The 18,807-nt window shown below is 38.6% G+C and overlaps 2 protein-coding genes across 4 annotated transcripts in view; one reads left to right on the plus strand and one right to left on the minus strand.

Annotated features, from left to right (window-relative positions):
• Window positions 1–13,963, minus strand: part of znf292a (zinc finger protein 292a) — a 190,734-nt gene extending 176,771 nt beyond the window's left edge. Inside the window, exon 1 of the mRNA XM_087288341.1 lies at window positions 13,418–13,963. The gene's annotated coding sequence lies outside the window, so the exon portion shown is untranslated. The remainder of the gene's footprint in view (window positions 1–13,417) is intronic.
• wu:fc27b11 lies at window positions 2,685–16,774 on the plus strand. 3 transcript variants are annotated; one of them, XM_087288499.1, is made up of 12 exons: window positions 2,692–3,072; window positions 5,881–5,927; window positions 8,230–8,489; window positions 8,572–9,893; window positions 9,978–10,112; window positions 10,596–10,724; window positions 10,804–10,872; window positions 10,956–11,050; window positions 11,144–11,270; window positions 11,354–11,474; window positions 16,046–16,113; window positions 16,241–16,774. In XM_087288499.1, the coding sequence occupies exons 4-12, from the start codon at window positions 8,793–8,795 to the stop codon at window positions 16,337–16,339; spliced, it is 1,944 nt and encodes a 647-aa protein (XP_087144625.1). In that variant the 5' UTR covers window positions 2,692–3,072; window positions 5,881–5,927; window positions 8,230–8,489; window positions 8,572–8,792; the 3' UTR covers window positions 16,340–16,774.
• The last annotated feature ends 2,033 nt before the right edge of the window (window positions 16,775–18,807 follow it).

Consider the following 18,807-nt stretch of genomic DNA (forward strand, 5'->3'; position numbering starts at 1 on the left):
AAACTTAACCAATTGGCGAAAGTGAAGAATTAAAAAACCCCAAGAGAAACCAGGCTCAGTTGGCACAACCATTTCTCCTCTGGCCAAACGTCCTGTGCAGAGCTGCAGTCAAGGCGCCGGAGGCAGAAATCTGGAGGTCAGCGAAGACTCGTCTGTCCCTGGAGCATCGCAGGAATCAGTCTTACACTCTCCACTCCACTATGACCACCATAGCAGCTGCTCAGGATACGGCCTGGTCCAGGATGTGGAAACCTTGGGATCATCTCGTCGCTGTTTTGGATCAAATCATATATAAAATTATAAGCTAGACATATTGCTTACAGTATTCCTATTTAACACAAGGGCAATTGTGATAATCATAGACATATTACCTGATGATAGTAAATATTTTATTCATATTTCACTTACCTGACAGTATCCAAGAGCAGAAACGGCGGACTTTTCAGTTTGAAAAAGTTAACCATAACCGTCACTCTTCGCAATCCACTAACAGGAATCGAAGGGTGATACAACAAAAACACAACCAGAGGTGTTTGCTTTGTTCATTACGAGTTAGATGAAATAATTAAAAATACAAAATAAAGAAAACACCTATTTTATTTAAAAAAATGTAAAACTGCAATGCAATGGGAGTTAAATGGCATCCTAAAAACTTGCATAACAATCAAAATTCATATAGATGGACTAGTTTTTAATGTTGTTTGCTTTATTAATGTGTTGTGTACTAATTTGTTCATTTTGTGTAATCTTTGGTGCATCCTAAATCCAAAATTCTAGAACCATTTTGTTAAAATAGGTTCTTTGCAAAGGTTCTAAATAGAACCAGTTTTTAATAATAAGTTATTGGCCAAATATAGAACCCCAGGGTTCTATAAATGAATTACCATGTTTGTAAACGTTCAAGATGTGCGTGCAGTGAGGTCGCAGAAGAAACCGGGTGCACTAGCATTTACAGCGAGGGAATGACACCCGATGCGGTGCAGTTTGTTGTTGTATTTGAGATAAGGTTTATTGATTACATAATACATATTTACATAATGCTTTCAGCGTATTATAACAGCTAGTCACCCAATGATAAGCAGTTATTCTGCTAAATTAACGTTAAAGTGAGCAGCGTTCGTCTGACAGGTCCATTTGCTATGGCACCCTCCCAATGAATATTGGATAATACTGAATGGTCAATCATCCAGCCCCAAATACACAATCTCATTGAAGCTCCAAGTGATTTTACAAGAGAGAAGTTAAAGGCCTACAATTCTTTGGATGCCAACAATGTTGTTCAGTGTGGTGATGTGCAAGAAATAATGCTCCATGATTACCAGATTCAAAACTATGTAGTGCTAAAAACCGAGGTTCTGCCTAGCCAAAGACAAGGAAAAGAAGACAAAGCTATACGAGGCCTGGGTAATCATCAACAAGCAAAACGACTGCATTCTAACAGCGAACTACACCTGTACAGAAGGGTATGTGAACTTACACTTTTACATTTCATTCTTAGCATTCAGTGTCTGCAGTATAATTCACCATATGTAACTGTTTTTGCTGAAATCATTGCTGCAATAAAAAACGAGAAACGTGTATGATTCAGCATAGCGTGAACTTACCTGATATACAATGCGAACTGCAGAGTCCAGCATTTTTAATTAGATTGTCACTTTACCTTTTAGCCAAACACATCTGTGGTTGGCATAATAAGCAATGTGGTGTGCAGTAAAAGTTAAGTTTTCTATTTTGGACCTTCGAATTTGACATCCTAACGCCCAACACGACATGTTTGCTATAGTACATATTAAATACATATTAAACCTCTTTAAACAATATTATATGTACATACTGAATGATTTATATTTGTTAGCTTGGCTTGCACAGAGTCACGGTTCTAAAGTTCAAGACCAAACGCATTGGTCAGGTGAGCTGTTCGCTCCACCTTGGCCCTCCGGGACCTTGGTGTCACCCTTGGCCTACGGTTCTCAGTCTCCTCCTTGGACTCCACTTTCATCTCAGATTAATATGATGGAAGAAAATATTAATAACCAGGAAAAAAATCACGAGAAACATAAAATGTAGTTGCACCTTTGTAGTTTCTAACAGTATATTTGTTAAAATAACTGGTTGTAATTTAAATGTTATCTCTTTATTTTTAAAAAGCGTTAGGTGACAATCTTATTTTAATGGATTTAATAAAAACATTTTCTTTAAATGCACACCTAGAATTATTGCCAATATTCACTGAGAAATGTATAATATTTATTTCCAAAAGGGGATGTACTTACTTATGCTGAACACTGTACACTTTTTAAATGATGTCCAAATGTACCCTATATTCGATCTCTCTCAAACATTTGACTGTTTTGTCAGGGGTCACCACAGAGAATCATATACATATGTACTACATACAATTTTAACTTTAGGTAATGTCACTGTTAGCCTAGTTCTCAGTTTCATCTTGTTATTTGTAATTTATCTTGTTAATTGTTAAAAAATCATCAGCAACAGCTTGCAATCTGAGCTACCTTAAACCTTTTTAGTGGTCTGGTTGGATAATATTCCCTTAAAATTTCTTTAAAAGTTCCTAAATGTACTTTAACTCATGTTTTAATAATCTCTGCTTTAGAATAAAGTACACCAAACTGTTTGTCACTACAGGAATGTTACTATACTCCCTTTTTTCTCTCTCCTCCTCTAAATGGCCTTGACACTTCTCTGCACTCTTCTCTGCCTGGAACAGATTTCATTTGCTTATGAATCCGTTTGCTTAGTGCACATTGACTACTGCTGGCAAATCTGCTTTTAAACCAATTTTCTCTTCTGACTTTTTATTGATCTTGTTTATGCCTTATTATAAACGGCCAGTAGAATAAAACAATCACTTTTCTTTTGCATTTTACCTCAGTTACTTAATATCCTGCTGTTGTTTTTGCACTTGATGCTCTCTTACGCTTTATCTGCACCTGGACACTGTTATCTGTCATCAGGCCAGCGTTTTCCAACTTGGAATATCTTCTACATTGCTAACTTTTTCTTAACAGAAGCAAACAAGCATATTGGATTCTTTACTTTAAGAAAAAAAAGGTATGTTGTATTCTTTCTTTATTAGTCTCCTATATCAATTCAGTATCCAGACCTACAGTATTTCTAAAAAAATATGTTGTGCATTAGTCCATTCTGTCAAGTTGTCTTTTTTAATATAACAATAACACCTTTGTTCTTGTTTACTTATATTTTGTTTATTTCCTAATTTATAACATCGGTAATAAACTTAACTGTAGCCTACATAGCAGTAACATTACCAACGCACTGCTTCTCTAATTGCTTTAGTTTTTCTTTTGCATGGTTTTAATAGTTAAGATGTTTGAACAGCTCCATAATCCTAAATCTAAAATTAAACCTTGATTATTATCTTTGTGAAAAGTTTTAACAAGTTTTATACAGCTCTCTAGAACCTTTTATTCATTATAAGATCAAATTAAATTTCATTATATTAGTTTTATTCACATTGTATGTTTCTTTCATTTTATCACAAAACATGTTTGCTACTTGTATAATAAATCATATTCCATTTACATGCCCAGTTTTTGATTTATTTAATTTTAGTATTTAGTTTTATTTAAGTTTAGTAACTTTAGTTTTAAAAGAATTTGTAGTCTTGAAGGCGGATCATTCCGCTGTGAAGCAACCCTGATTAAGAAAGGGACTAGAAAATGAATGTATTCTTGAAGCTTTTTGAGCCACATAGTACTGTATAAATTGTTATTGCACATTCTTGAAATAAACAAACACGCCTTTCTTAAAAACTGTAACTTTAGTTTTACTCTCCTCCCTTCAATGATGTGTGACTTATCTTCACCCATTGACTTTTTTCTTTTTAACCCTGTAACTACCCGACCAAGAAAAAAAATGTTTGCATTTCTTAACGCCTAATGTCACTAGTTCCCATATCACATCCCATAATTTCTAAAATATCAGACTCTACCAAATGGTTTATATGTCGGTTTATGGTAAAAGTAGCAGACTTAATACATATACTATTAATAATCTGAAAATATGAAGTGTAAAACCAATTTATTAAAAAAAATATTCAAAATAAAACATTTTTGAATACTAAATCACCTTTATTTTTTTTTGAAGTATGCCATGAAATATTTCAGATTCTCATTTAACATGTTTTCTAGTTTGTTTTTTACAATAAAACCAAAATCAAGTGTAGTAGTGCAACAAGATGTTTGTTAGATTTTTTATTTTTTGTAAACCAACAATGCTGTGTGTAATTTAAGCCGTTATTCAAAACAGTCATTATTTAAAACCGTAAAAACATGGTCAACCGTTTGGTAAAGGGGCAGTCAAAGGGTTAAGCTTTATTCTGTTTTGTATTAGTCTAATTTTCTTCTCATTATGTTTGTCTTTGTGCAGGAATGAATTAAGGCTCGTACACACCGGGACGCTTTTCGTTTGCGTTTATGGTCAGCGTTTAACGAGACGTTTTTGCGGATTAAAACCCAAGTGATTTTTACTGCCATCAAGCAGATGAGTATGCAAAATCACTCATTGATGTTAAATGGCGCTACACAAATTTAAGCTTCTAACACCCCGCTTATAACACGGAAGAGAGGAAGTTCACGCGCTTGTTAAAGTTACAGCTGACTCGAACATGCATGGTTGGTTCAAGCTCTAGCGATGAAGAAATGATTATTGTTCACAGAGCAATAAGCAGCTGCACGTTCATATCGCCCCTGGGCATCATCTTCAATGTGCGCTCGCATTGACAGTTTTGCGCTTGAGCACCTTTAAGTGCTGTTTACTGTAACTTCAGCAGCTCCGTGCACAAAAATGGCAATCTAATTGGTGGAGAAGGTTTTGAGGCGGCGCGTCAAATCAACAAAACGAGCATGAGGCTTTTCTTTAACAATGACTCTTTTGCAGCTGGCGTTTTGCATGTTGGTGTGCACGATCATATTGACGCTCATTATTTAGTCATGAGGTGTTAAACGTTGACGGAAAATGACAGCAAAAAGAGTCTCGGTGTGCAGGGGCCTTTAGTCTTAAATATGCATTTTTATATTACATAAGTGCTCCTTCATCCTGCTGTATACAGTACACTAAAAGTAGGTAACACCAGTGACAAAAATTGCTACGTGATCATTTAAATAAATGTCTAAAAAATACTACAAACCGTTAAGCTGTATATATGTGGTCTCGTGAATTCAATAATTAATTGAATAATGTCATTTAACTTTAAATGTTAGAAAAAGAAACTGATTTTAAAACATTTTGTCATACCAAATGTGTATGGTTCTGTAGAATGGAACAAAAACTTACACCAGGGCTAGCCCTACATTCGAGGGGCCCTACCTTGCTCTGCATAGGGGAGTACTGCATACTAAAATGCGCCTAAAATTCTACACGATGGTAATTGTTTGATTGATAAGGATGTGATGTTTCCAGCTCGGAGCGGGTTGGGTGGTATAGGACCGGCGGGGTTACACGGGCAGTCGGGGGGACAAGCGTGCTTCAGCCCGGTTAAAGGCAACTGTACATATAGTATTGTCAGCAGTACTTTCAGGGCGTACTCACACTAAGTAACTTTGCCTCTGATTAAACAAACAAACAACACACCAAAACTGTAGAGACAGGACAATCCACACAAACTGAAACCACGTCTTTAAGACGAGTAGCAAATCCGGATTTCCATTGGGTTAAAAAAGGTTCCTTACAAGTGTATTTTTGTTGCGTGTCAGCAGACCACTGTAATCCAGACGTGAGTACAGCTGCGCTCTCATAGCAGAGATTTGAAAACAAAACCTTCGTTGCAGCACATTTATAAATGCAACACTGACGACCCATATCTCCAAATAATTCTTCTTCCTCTTGTTTTAATTACAGTTGGCAACACAACATGGCGTCTCTCTGCCATCTGGACCCTGAAACAGGTAAAATCAGTCTTCGAAGCTATCATATATATTAATGAAGTTGCACCTCATACACAATAGTGTGCGCTGATTGGTTCGGACCAAGTCTTTCTCTTGAATTAATGTTAAAAGCTCACAAGATGTCACATTGTACCTGCCAGTACAGACATCCAGTCTACACGCTGGAATACACACAAGGATTTAATCGCCGTGACGTAGTTTCAATATTTCTTTTCAACCCGGAAGAGCGAATTTGCTAAAATATACGTGTCCTTATAGTGTTTTTAGCAGCGTGGGACACATATATGACTATTAACATCTCAAAAAATGTGTTTTTGTTTCGTGACCCTTTAATGGTGTCACGGTCAAATTTTCACCACATTCTGAGGTAGAAATCATCTAAGAAATAGCTTTTAGTAAGGTTCACTCTCATTTTCTGCTGTAAACATATCACAGTTTCATGTAAGATAGATCCAGTCCACTATTCTACTGTATCACATCAGATAAAGTGAGAGTGGCAGAGAACCAGAGTCAAAAATACCACAGTACTGTTTTTTTAAGAAGAGGGGTTTTGGTTTCTTGTAAAACTCTTAGGGTGCAGCTGATCAGATAGTTGGAACAAATCTTTGAATCACACATTCTTTGCAAATCCTGTCTTGTGGACATGATTATATGCATTACTGTGGAGACATGTTAATACCCCAGACTGTAAAAGATATGGACGTAGTATCCGTGAAGTCACCCATAGGTTTCTGAACACAGCAAATGAAGCTACAAGTAGGCGCGGCCAACAGTCGACATTTTGTTCGTGCATCACCGCACCAATGCCGGGATACCACACAAGGGCAAAGAGCCGGAGAGTGAGAAGAGATACAGACATCTGCTGGCATTTTGCTTGGACCTGGCTTAGACAGACTTTACTTTGGGTGAATGCTTAATAATACTTTATTAACTGCGACTCGTTTGTGTTCTGACCACTTGTGCTTGGTTGTACTCTATATCAATAAAGTGTTTAGACTTTTAAAAACAGAGCTGTAACAATTGAGCCACCAAACATTGTTCTTATGACGTTTTTTAACAGGAGGAAAATGCGAATTACTTCCAAACACTTCAGAAAGAGTCTGTGTTAGTAAATGCAGGGCTATGGATGAAATCCAGGCATAAAACTGTTTGACAATGTTTCAGATGACTGTTATAGGGCCTACAGCTAATCAATCTGTCAGATTCTGGAGTGCTTTACAGCTCTAAAGAAAAAAAGAAATGATCTTAAATAAAACAAATACCTTTATAGAGGTGGTATATAAGTATGTAACTTCACTCGCCTGGCAAATGGAGGCATTGAGGCAACTTGAACGGTGTGTGAGCACAATTAAGTGCAAAAAGCATGCCATATAATCTGATTATTGTAGAAAATAAAGGCAATTGACTGTGTAAAGAAACATTAACCAAAACAAAAATATGATGAATATGCAGAGTTCACCAGCTAATTAGCCGGAATCAGCTGAGGTGACAAGACAGCGAGCAGCGAGACCTAGCTGTCACTCAAGTAGCCACTCTCTTAATTATGCAAACTTGATATAACTTAATAAAAACGAAACGGATGAGTTATAAAAAAAAATTCACTCCCCTCACAGTTGTCATGAAGGGTAATTTTAGCTATATGCGCCAAAGCCAGCTTTTGTACCACGCTGTAGGCATGTTTTTATTAGCTGTAAAAATGGCCGATTTCCTATTGCAGTCACGTTCTGGAGCCGGCCCCCCCCAAGGCGAGTCAAATTGCAGTTTTAGTTACTTCCGTATTGGCATGTTTTTATTAGCTGTAATAATGGACAGTTTCCTATTGCAGTCAGAAATCACTTGGACGTTCTGGAGCCGGCCCCCCCGAGGCGAGTCGAATTGCAGTTTTAGTTACTTCCGTATTGGCTTCCCAAGGGAGAGCTGGAGGTTGCCGCTTTGTTCATACACACCTGTCAGTCAATTCAATTAGCAGAGAAAACCACACTAATATTCCCACAAAGATGCCCAAGCATCATAAGAGTGGTCCAAGGTCACAAGTTGTGTATTGGAAATTTGAAACATTTTTACATACTGGGAAGGTATTTTCATTTTACTAACACACACCTACTACATTCAGAACATCCATAGAAACTGAAAAGTGATGTGGCAATACTTTTACCACAGCTCTCTGTGTATGTGTGTGTGTGTATATATATATATATATATATATATATATATATATATATATATATATATATATATATATATATATATATATATATATATATATTTAATTTCATTGTTTCTTCTACTACCTCTCAAACAGAGATGGACTATGAGGAAACACATTGTGACACAGAGAATCTGGAAATGCAGACAGACTCGCAACCAATATTCATGGATTGTGACATTGGATCAAAACATACATACAGGGAGTCAAACACTGATCCACAGCTTCTGTCTGGGAACATAAGTGAAAGTCTGAGTAAAACAGCGCTAAAAATGATATGCTCTGAATACCACAAAAGAGAAGCCAATCCCTCTAACATCCATGAAGAACTACACCTGATCCAACGAATACTCAGGGTATGTGACCCTAGCAACTGCAAACTACCAGGCTACATTCAGAATTTAAGCATGGAATATTTCTCCCTTCATTTGTACACAGAACGCGCCATCTGCATTCTTCAGCATCATTTGAGAAGTAAGTCTCCTGTGTCCCTCTACCTTGATGGCACTGGAGGAGTTGTGTCCAAAATACCCAACCAGCCAAAGCGCGTGTTGTACTATGCGCTCGTTCTACCAGGGAAGGATGGAGCTGCACCACCCTTGCCCATTTGTGAATTGGTCTCCAATAATCACTCGGTACCAGCAATCACATACTGGCTCATGCTCTTTGAACTGCATTTGTCAAATTACACAGAACTCAACATACACCACATCGAGACTGCCTACAGCTGGGCTTTAATGCTAAGTGTGCTTCAGGCCTTCAACAAAGAGAACATCAGCTCTTATCTTGACAGAGCATATAAGTTCTGCATGGGACAAATACCATGGCATGAAATGAAGTCATATTCTGTCCTGCACATTTGCTCAGCGCAAATTTTAAAAGCTTTCAGACAAACAGTACTCAAGCAAACAGATGACAAGGGACTGGGGGACTTTGTCGCATATGCTTTTGCTGGACTCCAATATGCCACCAATATGACAGAAGCAAGAATTGTGTTCCATGCTCTGTGTGTCCTGCTCACAAGCCCACAAAACACAAGCCTTGTCAAGGAAAGTCTGGCTCTTTTGGAAAGGGTGATTTCAAATGCCAAAGATGATCCACTTGAAGAAAACATTGAGCATAAAGATCGGGAAATCTATGAAGGTGAAGAAAGAAGAGATGCACTGACCATCACGGGCAGATCACCATTCTTTGCTTATTTCCTTCAAGTCATGCAAGAGGTGAAGGAACAAGTAGCAAGTGATGAAACAACATTGGCAAAAGAGGACAACCCATACTTCTGTCCAGGCATCATCACTATCCTCTTTCACACCTACCTTGGCATTTTTCCCCTTTGGAGTGGTGTACTGTTGGCAGAGCTGAGAAGGAATGAATCTAAAGAACAGGATGTGGTGTCAGACAAACTACCCAAAACAAGAGATACCAACTGCCACGTTGGAAACTGGTTCGGAATTGTCAAACATTCCATATTGCACAAGGGAAAAAAGCTCAAGCCAGGAACCTTCATAAGAAAAATGCACCAGTCTCTGCAAGCCAGATATAAAGAACACATCATTCAGCACAAGCTTCCTCAAGAGATACTCTTCCAACCACAACCTCCTACAACTCTTGATCAGTCTCAAGAAACTTGGATGAAGGAGGAGGAACATGCTTCATCCACCAAATCCGAGTTTTATTCAGTCCCACAAAATATATCTGCTCCTAAAAAAAGACTGCTAAAGGTTGAGGCACAGACTGATGAAAGCGGCCCTCCTGCTAAGGTGCAGTGTGTAGAGAATGAGGTAATACATTCCAAGTCCCTAAGGTACAATGTTATTTACTGAATAACCTTGAAATCGTTACAGATCTTCAAACTATGGAAGCAGTCATCGACTCAGCTGATTGTGGCCATTGTGAGGTGTCCTAACCAGAAGTTGGAGTTCCTGTTACATCATCAGGATTTTCAATCATTGTTCCCACATGCGTGGATAACAGGAGCGGTGCACCGATCCCAAAAAAATATTTTATTGCATAATTGGATTATTACATTTGCATGTAACAATGATGTTAAGGGGGCAACGCAGTGGCACAGTACATAGTGCTGTCGCCTCACAGCAAGAAGGTCGCTGGTTCGAGCCTCGGCTGGGTCAGTAGGCTTTCCTATGTGGAGTTAGCATGTTCTCCTCCTGCTCCAGTTTCCCCCACAGTCCAAAGATATGCTGTACAGGTGAATTGGGTAGGCTAAATTGTCGGTAGTTTATGAGTGTGAATGGGTGTGTGTGGATGTTTCCCAGAGATGGGTTGCAGTTGGATGGGCATCCGCTGCATAAAACGTGCTGGATAATTGGCGGTTCATTCCACTGTGGTGATCCTGGATTTATAAAGGGACTAAGCCGAAAAGAAAATGAATGAGTAATGATGTTATGAATTAATGTAAGCACTAAAATAATTTGATTGAAAAATGACACTGTGTTATATTTTAGGCTATTGAGTGCTATATACGAGCTGTACTAAATATGAAGGGTGCCAACTTGTACCAGCTCAGCCATTATACAGCTGGGATTATTTTAAGTGGAAACGAGGACCAGATGGCATGCCAAGGGCTGAAAAAAGTGAGAGCAACCGCTTCCTATTACTAGGTTTGTACATGTATAGTATACATACATAATCATGTACCTTAATGTAAAACAGGTCAACTTTGAGCAATATGATGGGATCATCACGTTTACAAATATCAACAACCACCACTGGAGGTTTGTGGTGAGTAAAACACTACAACCATTATATATATTATTGTAAATGTATATAAATGAGTAATTGTAATGTTTGTTCCTTCAATATAGTTTTTACATGCAGAGACTGACAGCCTTTTCATTCTTGACCCTCTAAGGGGTGTAAATGAAATGAGAGCCGCCCAAGATGCATGCCATAAGTTTGGGTATGACAGTTTATCAATAAATGACAGTTATTGTACATAAACATGTTGATGCCTGAGATCATCATGAACTGCACTGCATTTTCCCCAAAACAGAGCTTATTTCCACATGAGAAGACAAAACTATGGAAGGCAAGACTTGGTGGACATAAAATGGAAACCGAGCACAATTGAGCATTCATTTCAGGAGGACGATTCCAGCTGTGGTGTTTTTATAATGCTGGTGAGTAGAGTGTAAAGACTTTTATATAAGACTGTCCTTACCTTTTTATTTTTTATATGATAATATCTCTGCTGTCCTTTTAGATGGCCAAACAGGTGGTGGAACAGTTCCCAAAAATCCCTGAAAACATTTACATCACACCCAGCAAGGAAATGATGTGCGAGTACAGAAAGAATTTGGCCGAAGAAATATTGCTGGCATCAGGTATAACGTACTTTGAAAGAACATTGTACCTCCTTTAAAACAGACTTGGTGATTATGATCCTATGTGAACCCAGGATGTAAGTGGACACTGGCAGGCTTTGCTGCCACTACTCACGGGGTTACCTTATAATGTGGTTTTAATGAGCTATGGCTTTTTGGTTTTAATGTTTTACGGCTCGATTATCACACCAACCTATTGGACATTCATTGTCTCTCTGCGTCTAGCTTGGATATGTATGCTGTCCTTAATCACCCTACCTGCTTACAACCCCTCTGCTCGCGATGTGGGCTAGCAGTCCTTGTCGCTGGTTTTCATTTGTTTGGACTCTCCTAGCACTTGTCCACCAACCCGTGGCAGGCTTGCTACACCACACGGCTGCTAAGCTTCTCTGACTTTGTAGTCATTGGCGGTGCTCCATCTCCACCCAGAACATCGCTTTCCTAGATAAATCTACCTTGGATCTCGCCGTAATTTCCAATGTAATTACCACCATGACAACTCCAATGCAATTGGTTCATCTTGGTCCAGTGTTCGACACACCCCAAAAAGTACCAGCCAGATGATTGGAGCGTATTAGCCATCCTAGCCAGGTCAGATAATACTTCCCTTAACATTACACACAATAGCTCCTCCATCAAACTCGGTCTACTTAACATCCACTCACTTACGAGCAAGAATCATCTCATTCAGAATCTCCTCCTTGACCGTAAGTTTGACTTTGTGTTCAACTAACTTGGCAGCAGCCTCATGACATTTCACGACGATTCCACTCCAGCTGGTTTTGTTTACATCTGTCAACCTCGCGGTTCTCGCAGAGGTGGTCTTGCAATAGTTTATTACGAGAAGTGGAAAGTATTGCAGGTATTCATTCCTTTGTTTTCCTCATTTGAATCTTAGTGTGTAAACAGCCTGGACCAATTCCCACTATCATTGCCACTGTGTACCGTCCTCCTAAACCCCCAGTGACTTCATTAATGACTTTGCTGCTTTACTTACACATGTTATTACTGTCATCAAATGCAATACATCTAGGGGAATTCAACATACATATGGACAATATTAATCACTCTCTAACTAGAGAGGTTTCTTCATTTCAAGATAGCTTTGGACTCAGATTTCCCCACTCATACACAAGGTCATACTCTGGATTTAATATGTTGCTCTAGACTATTTATAACTTCCTGATACCCCAGTAATTGCAGACCTTATTTTGAAATCTAAATCGTCCACATGTCAGCTCAATCCTATTCCCAAAGGTTTGACCAAATCTTGCCTTTCATCTCTGCTTCACTTCTATATCGTCCATTATCCACTCCTCACACACCACTGGAAGTGTTTCTTCTCATTTCAAAACTGCAGCTGTAACTGTTATTCTGGAAAAAAAAAAAAACGGGTCTGGATCCCAAAAATTTCGCCCCATTTCTAACTTACCCTTAATTTCCAAAACTCTAGAAAAGAAAAATCCACACTTCACTCCCATCTCATCTCATAATAACCTTTATGAACAATTTCAGTCTAGTCTCAGGTCACAGCACAGAAACTGCACTCATCTAAATCACAAATGATCTACGTAAGGCAGCTGATTCTGGACACATCACTATTCTCATCCTACTCAACCTAAGTGCAGCTTTCAAAACAATATCTCAGTCCAACCTTCTCAATAAATTATCTTCTATCACTATTACTCTTGCTGTGAGGCAAACGTGCTATCTACTGCATCACCATGCAGCCCTACTTAGCAACATTTTTCATAAATACAATTTCTACTTCCACTGCTATGTGGATGACACCCAGCTCTACCTCTCTAGCAAGCCCAATTCCCTACTCCCCCTTTCCATTCCCAATAATTGCCTTTCTGAAATAAAATGCTGGTTTACTTCAAATTTCTTAAAACTTGACAGTGATAAAACTGAAATTGTTTTTGTTGGCACCAAATCTACACTCTCTAAAGCCTAGTTTATACTTCTGCGTCAAGTGACCGGCGTAACCCACGGTGCATGCAACGCGCGTAGCTGTGCATTTATACTTCTGCACGCTCTCGCTGTTGGTCTGCATTAACACTTCCGAAACACTAGTTGGCAGTGAGGTGTAAATGTTCCTCTGTGTCGAGTTTCTTCGCTGTTGTTTTGCTTTTCCTGAACACTTCCTGGATGTACAAGTGGCTCAAACTCGCTCATTTTGAGGCAGTACCCGGCGGACGTGCAACAACTTTAACTATGAGGTAAACACAAAACAAAACTTTCCATCCGGAGCTCCTTCACGGGACTCCACACTTGTAAACAATCGCTTCATCAAGGCTCCACCATTCATGCGGCTCTCGGTCCCGCCAAGACTTGTCAGCGCTACCAAGCCGACCAATCACAGAGCTTACGCTACGCGTCGTTGTGACGTGTAGTTACATTTTTTGAGAGGTGCACGTCAGCGACGCTGACGGCCACGGCGAAGGGCTATGCGTCAGCGCCGTAGCATACGCCGGCAATTGACGCAGCCTTAAATCTCTCGCTATACATCCCACTTCAGTCTCCCGCTCTTAAGAGTTTGGGTGCCGTCCTCGACAGCTTACTATCCTTCCAGTCTTATATCAATAACAGAACCAAGTCTGCATATTTTCATCTTTGTATTATAAATGGTCTCCGCTCCTCTCTCACCACTCACTCCACCTCTATCATCATACACAGCCACGTCAGCTCACACATTGATTATTGCAATTTTCTTCTTTATGATCTTGCACAGAAATCCCTTCAGAAGCTTCAACTGGTCCAGCACTCAGCTGCCCGCATCATCACCAAATCAGCCCCATTTTACACGACATGCACTGGCTTCCAATCCAACCCAGAGTCGAATAGAAAATCCTCCTGCATATATTCAAGGCCATCTATAACCTTGCACCACCTTATTTGTCTGATTTCCACCATATCACCACTCGTTCCCGCTCCCTTAGATCCTTCTCCTCCATTCACCTCTCTGTTCCCTCTGCCCATCTCAGCACAATGAGAAGCAGAGCTTTCAGTCACTCTGCAACACTAGCAATGATTCCGTCCAAATTTGCGAAAGAACTTTATGCACAAAACTGGATTAACGCATAAAAGACGTGCGAATAAAGCAGCGTTTCCATCCAACGAGTCAAAGCAAACAAAATCATCACTTCCTGATAAACTGGCACCAAATATCAACAGTTAAAACTAAATTTGCTGCAGAAGCTGCGTCAATCTTTTCTTCTAATAAATGACTTGTACCTCAGAAGGCAATCCTGACACGCAGTGAACGTGCGTTTTGAAGGTGTCACACACGGTTGATTCTGGAGGTCATTAATAAAATAGTAACACATACTTAAACCATAGGGTGTTTTAGAATGACCAAAACAACATTTTAGATGTTTTATAATGTGCGCAGCCTGCTGGTTTGTCCATTTACACACATTTTCTTAACACAAAATCACATGACCTTTTTTTAATGCGCATACTGAAATTTGTGCGATAAGTGTTTCATTCGTAGTTTATGTGCATCTTTTCTTATCGAAAAAAGTTTATCCTACTCAATTATGTGCATAAGTTTTTCTTATGTGCATTTTGAAAATTTATGCACATCATGGTGTTTCCAACAACCGTTTTTTATGTGCATATGCAAAATGCGGATAAAAATAGGTGGATGGAAACATAGCTATTGACTCTTCCTCTTTTTAAATCCAGACTTAAAACTCATCTGTTCAAAATAACTTGCTCTTTCTAACGGCATACTACATTTTGTATCATGTCTTTGAATTTTATCATCTATTTTTATACTGTCGGTTTATTTTTCATACAATTTTCAATTATTGAATTAAGGGTGCTTTCGCACCCACACTTTTGTTTCGGAGCCTGTCTCGTTTACCCAGTTAGCGCGGTTCATTTGGCATATGTCAAACCAGCAAATGCGCTAGGATCCACACCAAATCAATTGCTCCGAGATCGCTTGAATGAAGTGGTCTCGGCTCGATTGAAATGAACTCTGGAGCAGATCGATTGCAGTGAGAAAGCGATGCGATCTGAGCGCGGTTTTATCACAGTGTTTTATGGATATGTAATAGGCATACGGCTTTATGAAGAGAGGGTTTCGTGAGTCTCCGGATGCCCGCAAACGAGTGATAATCTCCCGGTAATCTCGCGTCTCCCTCCCAGTCCTCAAATAGGCTACGTCGCGCACCCTTCTCACCCCTCCCCACCGCCTCTCCTCACTCTTCAGACATGTCGCACGCACCTTGTCAAACACCACCAAACCACCACCTCTCCTGACAACTGAGCGGGACTCTGCAAAATAAACCCTGACACTGACCAATGTAAGGAGAGTTTTCTTACATGTGACTTGTTTTAGCTATTTTGGTCTGTTTAGAAACTTTGCAGTATGAAAGCGAACCGCACCAAGAGCAAAGAGCAACAATGTAACAATTGTAATCTCTGTTTCAGAACAACTGAATCGATTCACAGGTGTGAAAGCACCCTAAGTGTATATACACACACGTTGTACAGTGACCTTGGGTTTCTTAAAAAAGGCGCTTTAAATAAAATGTATTATTTCTTTCTAACTATCATAGTGTCAACAGCGGAGTACTGCTCTGTGTGCGGAAAACACAATGACCAAAGTCAAGATGAATGCATCTGGGTAATGACTACACCAGTTTTGGTTGTTGAGTAGCATATAGGTGTTTAATTAAAAAGCGTTTTTATTTGGTAAATTTTTTAATTCCAACAATTTAGAAACAAATGTGTCTACATTATTTTATTTTCAGATCCAATGCAAAGTATGCCAGAGATGGTTTCATCTTTACTGCCTCAGGATGATTCTGCCTTCAGAAGAACAACCATGGATTTGTGAATTGTGTTTGTAAGCTATTCAATCTGTATTGACTCTTTGGTGTAATATGCAAATAGTTACTCGTTTTGCTGCACTTACTACAACAGATTGAACGTTTGGAATTAAAAGTTGAAACAAAGTTAAAATGATTAACTGACATGCTGTCATGTATATTGGAAACTTTAGATAGAAGTTATCTGTTATGATACTTGTTATAGATTTGACTTTTTTGTTAGTCTAGAACCTTAATGCTTTGCATAGAATCACTCGAGTTCACGCTATTTTCAAAGCCTTATTTGCAACTACAAATCAATATTTAATGTTTTTTTTGTCATTTATAGGCTGGTTTAGTGTTTGAAATTTAAAAAATGTCTGAGGTGCAGGGGATGTTGTGTTGTTTGTTGAAAATGTTTTGTGTACATATGGATGGTTTGTTGGCCAATAAATTCTGTTCTTCTTTAAACACAAATGACTTAGTTATTTTAGTGTTAATTTTGTGCCCATGATGTCATATGCTCTGAAAAAAGAAATGCAGATCCAAACACAGGTTTGAGTATGGTCAGGCAAGCAAGAGCCAACTCAGGGGCAAACAGATGTATACAGGCAATCCAAAGTCATGGTCAATAAACAGGTGGATGGTCAAAAGGCTGCAGGCAAGCAGCATAAACAAAACAAAGCGAGGGTCAGAAACAAGACTTAGCACAGATGTTCTTCTTTGTTGTTTTATGGCAGTCGGCAACAAACATTAAGGTGCATTACTGCCGCCTCCTATACTAGAGTGTGAGCCGGAGTTAACTACCTCTCTCTCAAAAAAATAAATAAATTTTTTTTTTTAATTTTTTTTTTTATTGTTAATTAGTCCTGTTCTATTTAGATAGTTTAATAAGCTTTCATCATGGCCTCATCAAGTATAATTTTAATGCCAAGTTTTGCTTCATAATTTCTTTCTTTAATATTTCTCTTTTACTATAATGAATTTTTGACAGTAACAAAAAAAATTGTTCCTTTTCCTGACAATGATCACATAAGCCAGTTGGATGTTTTCCTATGAAATATGATGTTTCATTTAAACCGGTGTGTCCTATTCCCCATCGTGTTATTATGCCTTCTGTTTTATTATTCCTTTACCTATGCTCCAATTACTCATTGTATCCCTTTTCCAAATATATTGCCATTGTTTTAATATATTATTCTTAACTATAACATTTGCTTCTGATTTAATGAATACGATATTTCATAACTTCATCTAGCTTGAGCAAAGATGTGTGTGTGGGTGCTCTCTTTATAGTCCATGTAATCAGTTCATGAGCGGCCTCAGCTGTGAGCGTTTGCAATCAGACAGGATCTAGGCCAGGTGTGTGAGTAGTGCATGACTGGATCTTGTAGTCTATGTAAGAGCGGATTTGTAGTTCGTTGGCGAACTGTGTGTTTACCAGCAATCTGCACGGGCTGGATCACTGATGATCATGACAAATATATTATTAAGTCTACATGTAAATATTCATGGCATCATAATCGCACATTCACTATATTAAATTTAACCTAAACAAAAAACACAATGTAAAATTAACAAAACCTATAATTAAAAAACAAACAGGTGGCAATAAGCCACAATAATGTTTATTTATGGCTAGTTAGTATAAAAGTGTTTAGTTTAACAGTTGCTTGTCATTAACAGTCGCTGTCAGACATTATCAAAAGAAATGAATCCGGGAAAAGGTAAAAAAAAAAGGAATTAGTAGCATTACTCAGGCATTTAAACATTGTATTTGCGCATAAGCTACATTATTTACCCAAAACAATTCAAATTCTGCTTCAAACATCTCAGGACAGCTATATATTCGGTAAAGAATTTTCCTTGCCATTACTGTGCCTCTTCCATGAGAAAACAGCAGGACAAGTGTTTACTTTCTCTGCATGATTAATACAGCGTGTAAACCAGCTGAAATGCGTGTCTCACCATAGGGTCATTTGAACTATCATAATCCATATGTAGGGGCATGGCGTTTTAACGAATGCGGCTAACCTGAAGGTGAGGGAAAAATGTGAAAATGCTCAATATAAAAATTATGTTTACCTTACAATCCTGCTTGTTGCGAGCTTCGTGACTTCTGACGTTGTGATGAATCCAGAAAGTTTCATGAAAAATTAATAAACCGGTTGGGTCAAAATAACCGAACTCAGATGTTCAAAGTTGAGAGAATTTTTTTTTTGCCCTTTCAGTTGGGTTGACCAAGTATGGGCCCAACCAGGGGCGGACTGGCCATCTGGCAATTTTGGCAAATGCCAGAAGGGCCGGACCATTTTTTAAATGTGGGTCGGTCAGCTTTTTTTTTTTTTTTTTCCATATGTATTGTTTTTTAAATTCAGGCAGCTTTTATCTCTTGCGAGATGTGAATATTAGGATAATTATGTTGATAATAGCAAGAATAATAATAAATGTTAAGCATTGGCCCAATCGGCAACGACTGGCTGGTTTCGAGATGGGCTGACCCAATCTGA

Source organism: Danio rerio, chromosome 17, assembly GCF_052040795.2.
Source record: "Danio rerio strain M-AB ecotype USA chromosome 17, GRCz13ab, whole genome shotgun sequence".
NCBI classification, from domain to species: Eukaryota; Metazoa; Chordata; class Actinopteri; order Cypriniformes; family Danionidae; genus Danio; species Danio rerio.